The sequence below is a fragment of the Leucoraja erinacea genome, chromosome 26 (assembly GCF_028641065.1).
Source record: "Leucoraja erinacea ecotype New England chromosome 26, Leri_hhj_1, whole genome shotgun sequence".
NCBI classification, from domain to species: domain Eukaryota; kingdom Metazoa; phylum Chordata; class Chondrichthyes; order Rajiformes; family Rajidae; genus Leucoraja; species Leucoraja erinaceus.
In genome coordinates, this window is record NC_073402.1 from 27,711,274 (window position 1) to 27,727,019 (window position 15,746).

Consider the following 15,746-nt stretch of genomic DNA (forward strand, 5'->3'; position numbering starts at 1 on the left):
TTTTTTTGTCACCGCTGGATTTTGAAATGTTCCAAATCTTTTGGCAACACTGATATGACGCCGGCAATCGCCGAAAAAAATCGGCAAGTGTGACAGGCTCTTTACACTGGGAATCTTTACAAATGAAAATTGAACGCTGAAAAGCAACAACGTATAAAGTACCGCTGCTAATTTGAAGAGCACTTTATTAATATAGCAACTCATTTATTACTTATGGAAAGTGATGGAATTAACGGAAAGTAAGAACATGGTGCCTCTTTTAGTTTCGTGATGTCGCGAAGAATGATGTTAAGAAACATTTACACAGGTACATGGGTAGGACAGGTTTAGAGGGGTATGGGCCAAATGCAGGCAGGTGGGACTAGTGTAGGTGGGGCATGTTGGTGGGTGTGGGCAAGTTGGGCCGAAGGGGACTGCTTCCACGCTGTATGACTGCATGGCTATGACAAAGCACTTTACTGCAATGAAGTTCAGTTTTTGAAACACAGCTACTGTTGTGATACAGTGCAGGCTAGCCAGCAGACGTGGGAAAGAAAAGGCATGTTTGTCTAACCTACATTCAAAAAAATTCTTGTCACGGTTGCTGATGGGACTGATGTGTGTTTTCATGATTTTCCGGTTCTTGTGCAGTGTCCCTGCATTTGCAAGTCATTTTCATTTTGTCTAAGCTGTGGTCTGACAGAATGCTATAACTGCCTGGGTCACCTAGGTACAAACCTCTCTGCATATTCTGAAGCATGATTATGATTCGAAGGCATTACTAACTAACCCTCCCCCACCATTATCCTCCACAGTGTTCACAATCTTGCTTTCAATTGGATCAACGTTAATCCAATCCTAACCAATGTTGCAGTAAGGTAAGCTGTTGACATCAATATCAGGACCAGAGATCTCTTCATTTCAATCCCACTGGAAAATCAACTTTCGTTTTAAAAGCAACTGTTGCAAAAGCCATTGCCATGGTGATTTGAGGGAAGAATTGCAAACGATTGTTGTCAATTGAGAGAAAGGAGCAACTGTTCATGTGAACTGAAGGCCCTGGTCAGAGAAAATCTATGCTGCACAGGACTCACTGAGCCAACGCAAACATGGTCGATGCAAATCCATCTGAACTCGGAGCACTTAATGAGAATTGCTCAAACACAATCCCACTGCAACCCAGAATTAAACCAGACGCCACTGACAACCCTGCATCGTTCGACTCTGGGTGTTTGGGAAACAGGTAAAACCTGCTTTTCTCCTCTTGTTATGATCTGGGTGCATTCTCGGATTGGACGGAAGGAGCGGATACAATAACAGCTTTCAAAATGGGGATGGGATAGATATGTTAAAAAAAAGGGTTAAAAACAAATACAGGCCGATTTTGAAATGGAATAGCCTGGATAATCCTTGTAACGAAGGAGCACATTGGACTGAATTGCATTCTGAGCGACACCAGTCTAATCTGTGGAATTCTCTGCCACAGAAGGTAGTTGAGGCCAGTTCATTGGCTATATTTAAGAGGGAGTTAGATGTGTAAAATTGTACAAGGCATTGGTGAGACCAAATCTGGAGTATGGTGTACAATTTTGGTCGCCCAATTATAGGAAGGATGTCAACAAAATAGAGAGAGTACAGAGGAGATTTACTAGAATGTTGCCTGGGTTTCAACAACTAAGTTACAGAGATAGGTTGAATAAGTTAGGTCTTTATTCTCTGGAGCGCAGAAGGTTAATGGGGGACCTGATAGAGGTCTTTAAAATGATGAGAGGGATAGACAGAGTTGACGTGGACAAGCTTTTCCCTTTGAGAATAGGGAAGATTCAAACAAGAGGACATGACTTCAGAATTAAGGGACAGAAGTTTAGGGGTAATATGAGGGGGGAACTTCTTTACTCAGAGAGTGGTTGCGGTGTGGAATGAGCTTCCAGTGGAAGTGGTGGAGGCAGGTTCATTGGTATCATTTAAAAATAAATTGGATAGGCATATGGATGAGAAGGGAATGGAGGGTTATGGTATGAGTGCAGGCAGGTGGGAATAAGGGGAAAAAAAAATTTGTTCGGCACGGACTTGTAGGGCCGAGATGGCCTGTTTCCGTGCTGTAATTGTTATATGGTTATATGGTTATATGTGGCCCTTGTGGCTAAAGGGATCAGGGGGTATGGAGAGAAGGCAGGGATGGGATACTGAGTTGGATGATCAGCCATGATCATATTGAATGGCGGTGCAGGCTCGAAGGGCTGAATGGCCTACTTCTGCACCTATTTTCTATGTTTCTGTGACTCTGTGTGGGAAGGAACTGCAGATGCTGGTTTACACCGAAGATAGACACAAAATGCTTGAGTAACTCAGCAGACTAGGCAGTATCTCTGGAGAGAAGGAATGGGTCACCTGTTCCTTCTCTCCGGAGACGCTGCCTGTCCCACTGAGTTACTCCAGCATTTAGTGTCCATATTCCGTGATTGTCTTTGACTGCGCTAAAGATGCTGATGGATGGTGAGCTTCTTGTAAGCGATAGTTCTTCACCAGGGAGTTGAAACACACAATGTGAAACTGGAACATTAACTCCCCATCTCCGATGATTTGAAATAGCGGAGCTCAGAAGTGGCTTTGAAATATTCTAGCCTTAGGAGTGATCGTGCATTAATTGATGAATTGGTGGATGATCAGTTTGCTCTTTCATTTACGTGAATGTTATTTTCCGAGTCGTTATTAAATTGTCCATAAAAATGGAGGCCGACCAGAACCGGCTTGAGAACTGTTCTTCTTTTCAGGTCAATTACATCCTAAAGTGTTGAAAATTGCCATGTAGGCCAGAACTAGTGGGAAGCCTAAATGACAGTCCATGTTTGTAGGGCATGGAAGAGAAAGACTGGATAAATTATTCTATTACACCCAGGCTGTTGTTATTGGCAGAATTTCCATGATAAATGATGTTGATTTACAAGTTTCGTGGGTTTTTTAAAATAATTGTCCTAAATTTGTCACAGAGCAATTTGACCAGCTCCAAAGAGCCATTTACTTACCCCATGGGTTGGGGGGGTGAGGATTTGGAATGGGATGGCTCATCAGGAACAAAAGGCAAGGGAAGATTGTGAGAAGCATCAGATCAGATGACCCCCTATGGTAGTGTTGTGAATGCTTTATTAGGAAGTTGTTCATTGAAGAAGGGGTCAGACGGACTCGCTGCGGTTGGCAATATACAAAGCATAACTTCTCAACTGGAATGTGTGCCATAGAGATCTAGACATATTTCCGGTGATCTACAGAGTTGCCAGGAGCCTACCTATTTGCCTCTCAGTTATTAAGGTTATTAAGTAACCGGCCCATTATTTTTTTTAAAAAGTGAGGCAGAAAGATGAAAACGATAGACTCAGTAAGTACAGGGCACTCCTTGAAAGTCTTCAGAGCCCTTTGTCATAATTATGTTGAGGTGACAAACATGGTTGAAAAGAACGACTTATTAAAATGCAAAACAATGCCGTAGCGACAAGCTGGGGTTTGATATTGAAGAATTTGCATCGCAGCTGGGAGCAACTGGTTCTCCATTCAGTGCAAACACTAGCTTAGGCTGCACGCCTCATAGCGATAGAGTCATCCAGTATGTAACAGGCCCTTTGGCCCCATTTGCCCGTGGCAGCCAGGATGCTCATCTAAGCTTGTTCCCATTTGCTCACATTTGCTAACCTTTTCCAACCTGTACATCAGTTCAAATGTGGGGCGGAACGTTGCCTATTTCCTTCGCTCCATAGATGCTGCTGCACCCGCTGAGTTTCTCAGCATTTTTGTTTGCCTGTTAATATGATAGTGGGTGGCGGAAGATGACAAGAAGCTTTAGGGATTGACAAAGGGAGCTCCAAATGTACAGTGCGAGAGGCTGTTGCAGAATTTCAATGAAGATGCAGAGTACGAAGGCAGGAAAACGGTTAGACGGGGATACCTGCTGTTTACCTGGAAACAGAGGGACAATAAGAGAAGTCAAGGGAGGTGATTTTTACATCATGTGCATTGTTGCCAGCCAATACTGTTTACACATCATGGAACCACAACCTGGTTCTCAACGGCAACCAAAGAACCATCAGCACAGCCGGTAAAATTGCACTGCTTTGTATGCATGTAACAAGATTACACGATGGCTGTCAGGATAGAAACATAGAAACATAGACAATAGGTGCAGGAGTAGGCCATTCGGCCCTTCGAGCCAGCACCGCCATTCAATATGATCATGGCTGATCATCCAACTCAGTATCCTGTACCTGCCTTCTCTCCATACCCCCTCATCCCTTTAGCCACAAGGGCCACATCTAACTCCCTCTTACATAAAGCCAATGAACTGTGGCCTCAACTACCCTCTGTGGCAGAGAATTCCACTGATTCACCACTCTCTGTGTGAAAAATGATTTTCTCATCTCGGTCCTAAAAGTCTTCCCTCTTATCCTTAAACTGTGACCCCTTGTTCTGGACTTCCCCAACATCGGGAACAATCCTCCTACATCTAGCCTGTCCAACCCCTTAAGAATTTTGTAAGTTTCTATGAGATCCCCCCTCAATCTTCTGAATTCTAGCGAGTACAAGCCGAGTCTATGATCAAAGATTGTAGAGCAGAGCAAGATGGACCACTCCTCTAAAATCCAATGGACTGACGTGTAGTACGTAACGGAAGGTCACGGCCGCCATTTGTTTATGCCAAACTCGACATCTTCGGTAGCAGGGACGGACTCCACAGTTGTACAATCTGCTCTTACATCAGGTCGCAGGGAAAAGCAAAGATACTAGAGGCCCCTCTAGTATCTTTGGGGGAAGAGGACGTTTCCTCCACTCCTGAGTTGATCCAGGACTGATTCTCGGTCGGTCCCCCCGATACCAGATGAAGGCGACCGGCGGGAGAGCCTCAAGCGTCTGCCCGTGGTCAGCGCTCCCGTGGGAGGCAGCGGGCGATACTCCTCTAGTATCTTTGGTGTAATCCGTTCCAAAGATGGATCTGCTCTATCATCTTTGGTGTAATCAGTGTTGTAGGGAACAGTGTTTTATATATAATCCATCACTTCACATATTTAGTTAATGTTATTGTAAATTTTATTAATATTATTGTAAACAATTGCAGCTCAATAAAATGGCGTCATGTCATACCCATGTCATACTACGCTTTTTTTTCGCAGAGTGGCGCATCTTGCTCTGCTCTATAATCTTTGGTCATGATTACACAAGGAGGCATTGCTGATCTCTTTGCTTAGGTAGGTGCCCATTGTAACAAATTCAGTATGAAGAAGAGACCCGATAGTTCATAAGTTCTTGGAGCAGAATAAAGCCAGTGGGTCCATCAAGCCTACTCTGCCATTGAATCACGGCTGATTTATTCAACCCCATTCTCCTGCCCTCGCCCCATAACACTTGACACCCATACAAATCAAGAATTTGTCAATCTCCGCCTGAGATCCATTGACTTAGCCACCACAGCCGCCCGTGGCACTGAATTCCACCTGATTCACCACCCTGTGACTAAATAAATTCCTTCTCATAGAAACATAGAAACATAGAAATTAGGTGCAGGAGTAGAGGCCATTCGGCCCTTCGAGCCTGCACCGCCATTCAATATGATCATGGCTGATCATCCAACTCAGTATCCCGTACCTGCCTTCTCTCCATACCCCCTGATCCCCTAGCCACAAGGGCCACATCTAACTCCCTCTTAAATATAGCCAATGAACTGGCCTCGACTACCCTCTGTGGCAGAGAGTTCCAGAGATTCACCACTCTCTGAGTGAAAAAAGTTCTTCTCATCTCAGTTTTAAAGGATTTCCCCCTTATCCTTAAGCTGTGACTCCTTCTCCTGGACTTCCCCAACATCGGGAGCAATCTTCCTGCATCTAGCCTGTCCAACCCCTTAAGAATTTTGTAAGTTTCTATAAGATCCCCTCTCAGTCTCCTAAATTCCAGAGAGTATAAACCAAGTCTATCCAGTCTTTCTTCATAAGACAGTCCTGACATCCCAGGAATCAGTCTGGTGAACCTTCTCTGCACTCCCTCTATGGCAAGAATGTCCTTCCTCAGATTTGGAGACCAAAACTGTACGCAATACTCAAGGTGTGGTCTCACCAACACCCTGTACAACTGCAGTAGAACCTCCCTGCTCCTATACTCAAATCATTTTGCTTCTCATCACCTTTCTAAATGGATATCCCTTTATTCTGAGGCTGCTGCCTCTGGTCCTAGGTTTCCCCTACTAGTGGAAACATCCTCTCCACAGTCACTCTATCCAGGCTTATCCATGTTCTCCAGAGATGCTGCCTGACCCCTTGAGCTACTCCATCCAGCACTGTGTTTGTTCTCTTTGGTAAACCAGCAAAAACAATGATCATCATCAAATATTTCCTTTTCTTTAATTTGAAAGCCTTGGATGCTGAAACATTCAGAAGGTAGATTAAAAAGCTGGAGAAACTCAGCGGGTGAGGCAGCATTTATGGAGCGGAGGAAAAGGTAACATTTCGGGTCGAGACCCTTCTTCAGAATGTTCATTTGGCATTTCTCTTTCCACTAATGTAATCAATAAAACAATAATACTCAGGTCTGGAGAAGGGTCTCGACCCGAAATGTTACCCATTCCTTCTCTCCAGAGATGCTGCCTTTCCTGCTGAGTTACTCCAGCATTTAGTGCCTATAAACCATAATACTCTTTGGTCAAATTGTATTCTTCTCTGCCCTTTATTCCAGTTATTAATTTCCCTTGGAGCATCTCCCCTCCTGAAATTTACAAGGACTTTGTTTCGGCTGCAAACACAGACATAAAAACATTTGACGAAGTATTTCATTACCCACCTGTCACCATCACAACACCTTGGTTTGAATATTATTTGCATTTATTCAAGGCTAATCCATGATACCTGAGTTCTTCTTCCAGAAAGAAGATGTGCTACATCACTGGGATCCTTCTGATTATCATTATTATTATTAGTGTTGGAGTAATTATGCATCAGGCCTGGACATGTGATGCCTGTGAAATTCATAAGAACACTGCTATCGCCTCAGATGCAGCTCCTTGCTCTCAAATTGGCAGGTAAGCCGCTATATTATTTTAATGTAACATCGGAAATGTATCTATAATATGCTGAAATCCTTGAGTTGCTAAGAGCCCTGTCCCACTGTGCGAGTTCATTCAAGTTCTCCCCGAGTTTGCCCTGATTCGAACTCGGAGATTTACGGTAATGGCCGCTCGTAAGTACTCGGGGCTCTCGTGGACATTTTTCAACATGTTGAAAAATCTTCACGAGTCTTCCAGAGCTTACCTGCCATTAGCTAGTCTTCCCGAGTACCTGCCGTTAGCGTTACGAGCCGCTAATAGACGTCCCCGAGCTCCGACGTACCCGCTACGTTCATTCTACGTGCTTACCACGAGTTTGATATTTTTTTTAAACTCGGGAGAGCTCTTGAATGAACTCGTCCATTGGGACAGGGCCATTATAATGCCACACTCTGCCATAGTAATCTCTTGTGTGTGCCCTTAAGTTCCACATAATCATGTTATTTTATCATTTTATCGTCATACAGTATGATAAAAGGCCCTTTGGCCCAACACGTCCCTGCCAACCAAGATGTCCCATCTATGCTAGTCTCATTTGGTCCCAATCCCTCTAAACCTTTCCTGTCCATGTACCTGTCCAAGTGTTTTCTTATCTGTGTTATAGTATCTGCCTCAATTGGCAGCTTATTCCATATGGGCACCATTCATAAACTCACCGCCCTCTTGCTAAGTGTTAAATGTGGGTGCGCTTAGGTTGTCTTTGATTTCAGCAAATTAATCATGACATGTGAATTACTTAAGTCCTGGTTAATAAACTGTGTTTGAACAATCGAAGTTGACATATCCATGCCCCATCAGCTTCCTAATGCTCAATGACTCATCCAGAACTACATCTTGACACATACATCACATCGTGGCCAATTAGCAACTTTACTATCTGTGAATTCACTCTTGTGATCCAATACCAACTGCATTGAGTAAATGTCAGTCCAAGTTGTCATCTCCAGAGGATTCTACATGTTTTTAAAGAAGTTTTAAAATGTCCATGCAGGACCTCCACTCCTGAGAGACCTGCCGCAAACTTCTAGTTGGTGACCCCTGTTGTGTTTGAGCCCTGAAAATGGAAAACAACTTGGCAGGGGCTTTGGGATTGGTGTGTGGGTAGGTGGGTCAATGAGAGCCTCTATGTATGTTATGTCTTGTGCTCTATGTTCTATGTTGGACCCCCTCGAAAACGAGATGACTGTCCATCTCAAGGGGTTATCAACGAATAAACTTGTTCAAAATACATAGTGATGTATTTGCAAGTTTGGATGGCAGATACAAAATGCTGGAGAAACTCAGTGGGTGAGGCAGCATCTAAGGAGAGAAGGAACGGGCGATGTTTCGGGTCGAGACCCTTCTTCAGACTGCTGGGTTAAGACGTGGTCGTAGAGACGTAGGGAAGGAGGAATCAGAAAGGGGGAGCAGTGAGAGAGGATGTTGCTAAACTCTCGTCGAAGAGAGGGGGAGAACTTCTTCAAAGTAGGCATACCTTGAGGAGATTTCACTGTGGAGTGGACGAAATGTTTAAGAAAGAACTGCAGATGCTGGTAAAATCGAAGGTAGATACAGAATGTCGGAGAAACTCAGCGGGTGAGGCAGCATGTTTGGATGGTATTCCCAAGTTTGGATGGTATTCCCAAGCACATGTTGTTCTTCCAGATGGTAGACGTGTGATGTTTGGATGTGCCGTGGAAGACTATTTACCAAGCAGCTGCAATGCATCTTGAAAATGCCGCACACCGGACTCATGTTGCATTGGTCGTAGATGGGATGTTCCTTCTCAACATGAGCCTCTTCCCACCTTGCATTATCTAATCTTGTCTGCGTAGATTCAATGGGCCAAATGGTCTTCTTCTATGTCAGAAAGATGTGATCCAAAAATGTCCCCACGTCCTTGGATTGTGTTTCTCTCCTGCTATTGTCCAAGTTCCCTGCCCGTGGATCGAGTTAAGAGCGAGATGGGTTTTTTTTCATTCCTGGCCTTTATCCAATCTGCCCATCAAAAATGTCCTTGCCTGTGTCCATCTATTGCCAGCCACATTCCATCTCTCTTCCAGCTTTCGTCCCCGCTCCCCTTTCAATCATTCTGAAGGAGGGTCCAGACTTGAACCTTCACCTATCCATGCTGTCCAAAGATGCTGCTTGACCCACTGAGTTACTCCAGCACTTTGTGCCTTTCTTAAGAGTGAGAAAAATATGTATCTTTTGAAATCTGCCAGGTTTTTAAGGCCAAAAGGAATATGTTTTAGTCAAAGCTCAGCTTAACTAGGTCAGGTTATTTGTATCAAGCATCATCTGGTGGCTAGTCACAAAATGCTGGAGTAACTCAGCGGGACAGGCAGCATCTCTGGAGAGAAGGAATGGGTGACGTTTCGGGTCAAGACCCTTCTTCAGACAGTGGATAGCTAGTTCCTCATTCGAACCACTTTCAATTACTTGTCCCATCAACATTGTTTATCGTTTTGCTAATTCTGGCCGTCCTGTTCATGCAAATGTTAATGTACTTGCTGGCAGATCAGCAGGGGTATCTACCCTCTAGGTGGCCTGGAACAAAACTCTCCAGATACCACGTTGTAGTCAACCCTGGTCTTAAAATCTGATCTAGAACATACGAGATGAGGACATTTGAGCAAACCGATGCTGTCTTATGCTAATGTTAAATTTACAACATAACGGAATCCTAACTCTTTACATAATCCCAAATTTTGGGGAGGGTGGGTGCTCAATTTTTATTGCATCAATAAATATGCAGCCATGTACAGTATGTCCTGTCAATGCTGTAATACTTACATCCCATATTAGCGCTAGGACAATGATTTGCACAATTTAACGAGGTTTCCATAGGAACAAGAATAGCCATGTAAAAGGTTCCCTGGGAAAATGGTGGCAAGTGGGAAATGTGTCTTGACTTGACTTGACTTGTAATAATTGCTCTTCCAACATGAAGGCTGCGTTTGTCCAAGTTCCCTGCCTGTGAACCAAGTTAAGTGTGAGAGGTTTTTTTTGTCATTCTTGGCCTTTGTCCAACAAACTGCCTATAAAAAACGACCTCACCTGTGTTCACCAATTGCCGGCCATGCTCTACCCTCCCATCTCTCTTCCAGCTTTCTTTCCCGCTCCCCTTCCAAATCAGTCTTAAGAAGGGTCCCATCTCAAAATGTCACCCATCCATGTTCTCCAGAGGTGCTGCCTGACTCACCCAGTTACTTCAGCACTTTGAGTCTTTCTTAAGAGTGAGAAAAATGTCTTTTGAAATCTGCCAGTTTGGTAAGACCAAAATGAATAGCTTGGAAACAGGCCCTTCGGCCCATTGAGTCCATGCCGACCAGTGATCACCCATACACTAGTTCTATCCTACACACACTAGGGACAATTTACAATCTTTACCAAAGCCAATTAACCTACAAACCTGTAGGACTTTGGAGAGTGGGAGGAAACCGGGGCACCTGTAGAAAACCCACGCGGTCACAGGGAGAACGTACAAACTCCGTGTGGACCGCACCCACAGTCAGGATCAAACCTGGGGCTCTGGCGCTGTAAGGCAGCAGCTCCACCCGCTGCGCCACCGTGCTGCCCTAGATATCCAGGAAGAAAATAATTCCACGGCAGTAGGAGAGAAATACGAGGAGTGGGATTCATTGGATAGATCTTTGAAGCAATGTTGAGCCAAATGTTCTGCGTTTCTTTGTGGTTCCAGGGACATCATGAAGAGGAACGGCTCCGTGGTTGATGCCGCCATCGCAGCGCTGCTCTGCATCGGTCTGATGAATCCCCACAGTATGGGCATCGGAGGGGGCCTGATCCTCACCGTCTACAGTGCATCAACAGGTCCACTTCCTCATCATTCAGCCAGTCCTTGTAGTATATTATTTCCATGCTCTCTTTTCAACTGAAATTTGAAATAGGCTGCTCGTGGGTTTTTTTTGGATAAAGTTCAATTACAAAGTGTGCAAACATTTCTGGTGTAAAATTTTAGTTTAGTTTCGAGATATAACGCAGAAATGGGCCCTTCGGCCCACTGAATCCGAAACAACCAGCGATCCCCGCACACTAAAAGTATCCTACACACACTAGGGACAATTTACACATACACAAAGCCAATTAACCTACATACCTGTACATCTTTGGGGTGTGGTAGGAAACCGAAGACCTCAGACAAACTCCGAACAGGCAGCCTTCCCTTCCCTCCCGTACCACCCCCTCCCCGGGCACTTTCCGTTGCAACCGCAAGAAATGCAACACCTGTCCCTTTACCTTCCCCCTCGATTCCATTCAAGGACCCAAGCAGTCGTTCCAGGTGCGACAAAGGTTCACTTGTATCTCCTCCAACCTCATCTACTGCATCCGCTGCTCTACATGTCAGCTGATCTACATCGGTGAGACTAAGCGGAGGTTGGGCGATCGTTTCGCCGAACACCTCCGCTCGGTCCGCAAGAGCCTACCTGAATTCCCGGTGGCTCAGCACTTCAACTCCCCCTCCCATTCCCAATCCGACCTCTCTGTCCTGGGTCATCTCCATTGCCAGAGTGAGCAACACCGGAAATTGGAGGAACAGCACCTCGTATTCCGCTTGGGGAGCCTGCATCTGGCGGGCATGAACATTGAATTCTCCCAATTTTGTTAGCCCTTGCTGTCTCCTCCCCTTCCTTATCCCTCGAGCTGTCTCCTCCCATCCCCCAGCCCTCAGGCTCCTCCTCCTCCCTTTTTCCTTCCTTCTCCCCGCCACCCCCTATCAGTCTGAAGAAGGGTTTCGTCCCGAAACGTTACCTATTTCCTTCGCTCCATAGATGTTGCTGCACCCGCTGAGTTTCTCCAGCATCTTTGTGTACCTTTGATTTTCCAGCATCTGCAGTTCCTTCTTGAGCACCCGTAGTCGGGATCGAACCCGGGTCCAAGGCTGCAACTCTACCGCTGCGCCAACATGGCTGCACTGTGGCAGTGTAAGGTGTTGAAAGGAATGAGCAATTCCTGGGTTCTTGTTTGACAGTTCAGGGTGGCAGGTTGCGATACCCATAACTACATTGTCACCCCATCTGACTGGCAACTCTGATGTGACCGAGTCCCGCAGGGCTTCATTAGAGTCATCTTAATTTTGAAGATCAGATTCCAGAGAGGGGCATGAACACAAACATAAAAGCTGACATTGTGATTTTGTTTGGTGGGGCGCATTAATCTGTACAGTCAGGAAGAAAGGAAATTCCGTCTAATTCTGGATATCCCATGATCTGCCCATCTTGAGATTTTATTGCTGAAAGTAACATTGTAAATGGTGACAACTCTCACTCTCTGCTGTGGAGAGTGCCCAGCGGAGAGTAAAGTAATTGGGAAAATACTACAGAAATGATTTAAAAATTGACAAAACTCCTCCCCAAGTGATCAAATTCAACTTGTGCTAATTGAATGTTTTCTGTAGGTGAGGTGAAGATTATTAATTCAAGAGAAGTGGCTCCAGAGAATGAAATTCCCAACAACCTGGAGAGAGGTAACCATCGGATCCAAAACTGACACTCCCAAACCTTCGCTATTTTGGTGATTTACATAATTAGCATGCTATGAACTGCAATGGAGCTTACTACTGTGTTGAATTGTAATGTTGTTAAAAATTTGAAGAGTTGGCTCTCTCTTCCACTGTTATGTAAAGTATGAGGGAAGATATCTTCACTAGTCTTCTATCTCCTTTGATTAAAGCCCTGTCCCACGGTACGAGTTCATTCCAAGAGTTCTTCCCGAGTTTGCCCTGATTCGAACTCGGAGATTTACGGTAATGGCCGCTCGTCGGTACTCGAGGCTCAAGTGGGCATTTTTCAACATGTTGAAAAATCTTCACGAGTCTTCCCGTGCTTACCTGCCGTCAGCGTTAAGAGCCGCTAAGAGACGTCCCCGAGCTCCGGCGTACCCGCTACATTCATTCGCCGTGCTTACCACGATTTCTTTAAAATTCGGGAGAGCTCTTGGAATGAACTCGTACAGTGGGGCAGGGCTTTTACTATTGGAGACACGAGGAACTACAGATTCTGAAATCTTGTTGATGGAACTCAGTGGGTCTGAAGCCATATAGCTGCACAACACTGAAACCAACTCTTCACCTCATCTTGCCCATGTCGATCAAGTTGGCATTTTGGACGAGTTCCATTTGCTTGCATTTGGTCCAGATCCCTCTAAACCCTTCCTACAGTATATATATATCTCTGTCCTAAAGCCTTTTAAAAGTCTGAAGAAGGGCCCTAATCCAAAACATCATCTGCGCATATCCCTCCATAGATGCTGCCTGAATCACTGAGCACCTAATACCAGTTTTCTTTTACTATTGATCATGCACTCCAAAGGCTAACTGCTCTACATGTTCTGTTCATGGGAGGGAATGATAAATGCACCAAACTCCATTCATTCGGCATCCTGTACAGTGTTGGCCAATGTCCATTTCAAATAAAATCTTGTTGCACCTATGTGCAATGACAATAAAATATATTATTATTAAATCAACCATAACAACAGAGCAGCACGATTAGCACTTAGGCCCTTGGGCCTTTTCTGCAGCCAGGATGCCCAGGGCTGAGATACATTAATGTCGCCCCTCGTACAACTTTCTCTATTAAAAATCAAGCACGACATTCTAGATCTAGAGGGGATCGAGAACCAGAGGATATTGGTTTAAGATGAGAGGGAAAAGATTTAGTTGGGGCCTGAGATGCAACTTCTTCACACAGAGGGTTGTGGGTGTATGGAACGAACTGCCAGAGGACATAGTTGAGACAGGTACTATATTAACATTTAAAAGACATTTGGACAGGTACATGGATAGGAAAGGTTTAGAGGGATATGGGCCAAATGTATGGCAGGTGGGACTACTGTAGATAGGGAATCCTGGTTGGCATGGGCAAGTTGGGCCAAAGGGCCTGTTTCCATGCTGAATGACTCTATATCTAACTACCCATTATTGATGATAAAGGTGTGCTATATCAACACTCAACACCTGAGCCAGTGAGAAACACAGTGGTGTGTTTGGATTCTCCCACATTATATATTTTTTTTGTTGGGAGGCACTAATTGGACCTGGAAGTGGACATGTAAACTAATTGCTCAGTATTAAGGCCAAGAGGGCAAGAGAGAGTGTGAAACAAATGTTTAGACTGATTATGGTTTGTGGCCCAAACTCGTAACTTCTCCACAATAGAAGATCAGTTCAGTGTCAGTTCAGTTTATTGTCACGTATACCGTGGTACAGCCAAAATCTTTTGTTGTATGCTAACAGGTCAGCGGAAAGTCAATACATGATTACATGTAGATGAGGACAGCAAGAGCACGGGACTACCAGCTCTAACATCCTTCCTCATTGGACACTATCCAGACTTGGATATAAACCACCATTCTTTCATTGGGATGGCGGGACTGTCATATGCTGAGAGAATGGAACGGCTGGGCTTGTACACTCTGGAGTTTAGAAGGATGAGAGGATATCATATTGAAACATATAAGATTATTAAGGGTTTGGACACGCTAGAGGCAGGAAACATGTTCCCGATGTTGGGGGAGTCCAGAACCAGGGGCCACAGTTTAAAAAATAAGGGGTAAGCCATTTAGAACAGAGACGAGGAAAAACTTTTTCACACAGAGAGTTGTAAGTCTGTGGAATTCTCTGCCTCAGAGGGCGGTGGAGGCCGGTTCTCTGCATACTTTCAAGAGAGAGCTAGAGATGGGTTTTTAAAGATAGCGGAGTCAGGGGATTTGGGGGGAAGGCAGGAACGGGGTACTGATTGTGGATTATCATTCATGATAACTTTGAATGGCAGTGCTGGCTCGAAGGGCCGAATGGCCTACTCCTGCACCTATTGTCTATTGTCTATTGTTGCGGAACAACAACAACGTAATCCAGGAATTCTGAACTCTCGCACAACCACACTGTGGGAGTGTCACCGCAGAACTGAATGCAACAGTTTCGGACGATGGCATGCCAGAATTTCCTGCTCAATGACGGAGAATGAACATTGGCCTTAGCAAAGACACTCACATCCTGTAAATGAGTTAAAACAACTCCCATGAAGGTGTCCAACCTTCCAAAGTTTAGTGTACAGGAGAATGTGGAATTCATCAGACTGCGACCCAAGGTACCAAACGTTCGTGGAAACAATAAATAAGTAAACAAACCAAACTATGTAAAAACAGCCTGAGTGTCATTTTCTCTCAAATAGAAAGCCAGGATGTTTCATCTTCATTAATTCTCAATATATTAAAGTGACACTTGAAATATGGTAACTTACTACTTCAGTGGACATCATCCATCATTATGAGCTCTGACTATTGAGGCCTTAGAATATCTTCTCTCTTTATGTAACTTTCTAAGCTTTAGTTCCAAAACGCTCTCCAAAGACACACAGGGTTGTTGGCCAATTGGCTTGGTATAATTGTAAATTGTCCCCGGTGTGTGTAGGTTCATGTTTGTTTACGGGGCTCGCTGGCCGGCGCCAACTCGGTGGGCCGAAGGGTCTGTTACCGCGTTGTACCTCTAAACTAATCTAAACCCTTTTGAGGGTAGACACAAAACGCTGGAGTAACTCAGCCGGACAGGCAGCATCTCTGGAGAGAAGGAATGGGTGACGTTTCGGGTCGAGACACTTCTTAACCCTTTGAAGCTGTCTTGAAATTGTAGAAGAAAGTCATACAGCCGCTCATTCCTCAGTCAGCTCTCCGGAAAATGAACAGAGAT

General features: G+C 44.8%; 1 protein-coding gene across 3 annotated transcripts in view; it reads left to right on the top strand.

Annotated features, from left to right (window-relative positions):
• The first annotated feature begins 308 nt into the window (after positions 1 to 308).
• LOC129709878 (glutathione hydrolase 1 proenzyme-like) overlaps positions 309 to 15,746 on the top strand; it is a 39,381-nt gene continuing 23,943 nt past the window's right edge. Inside the window, exons 1-4 of one of the 3 annotated variants that reach the window (XM_055656521.1) lie at positions 309 to 1,222; positions 6,932 to 7,033; positions 10,740 to 10,870; positions 12,456 to 12,524. In XM_055656521.1, the coding sequence (XP_055512496.1) occupies positions 1,089 to 1,222; positions 6,932 to 7,033; positions 10,740 to 10,870; positions 12,456 to 12,524 (436 nt within the window). In that variant the 5' untranslated portion in view covers positions 309 to 1,088. Of the gene's footprint in view, positions 1,223 to 6,845; positions 7,034 to 10,739; positions 10,871 to 12,455; positions 12,525 to 15,746 lie in introns of all 3 variants that reach the window. The other 2 variants (XM_055656520.1, XM_055656522.1) reach the window with 2 other exon arrangements.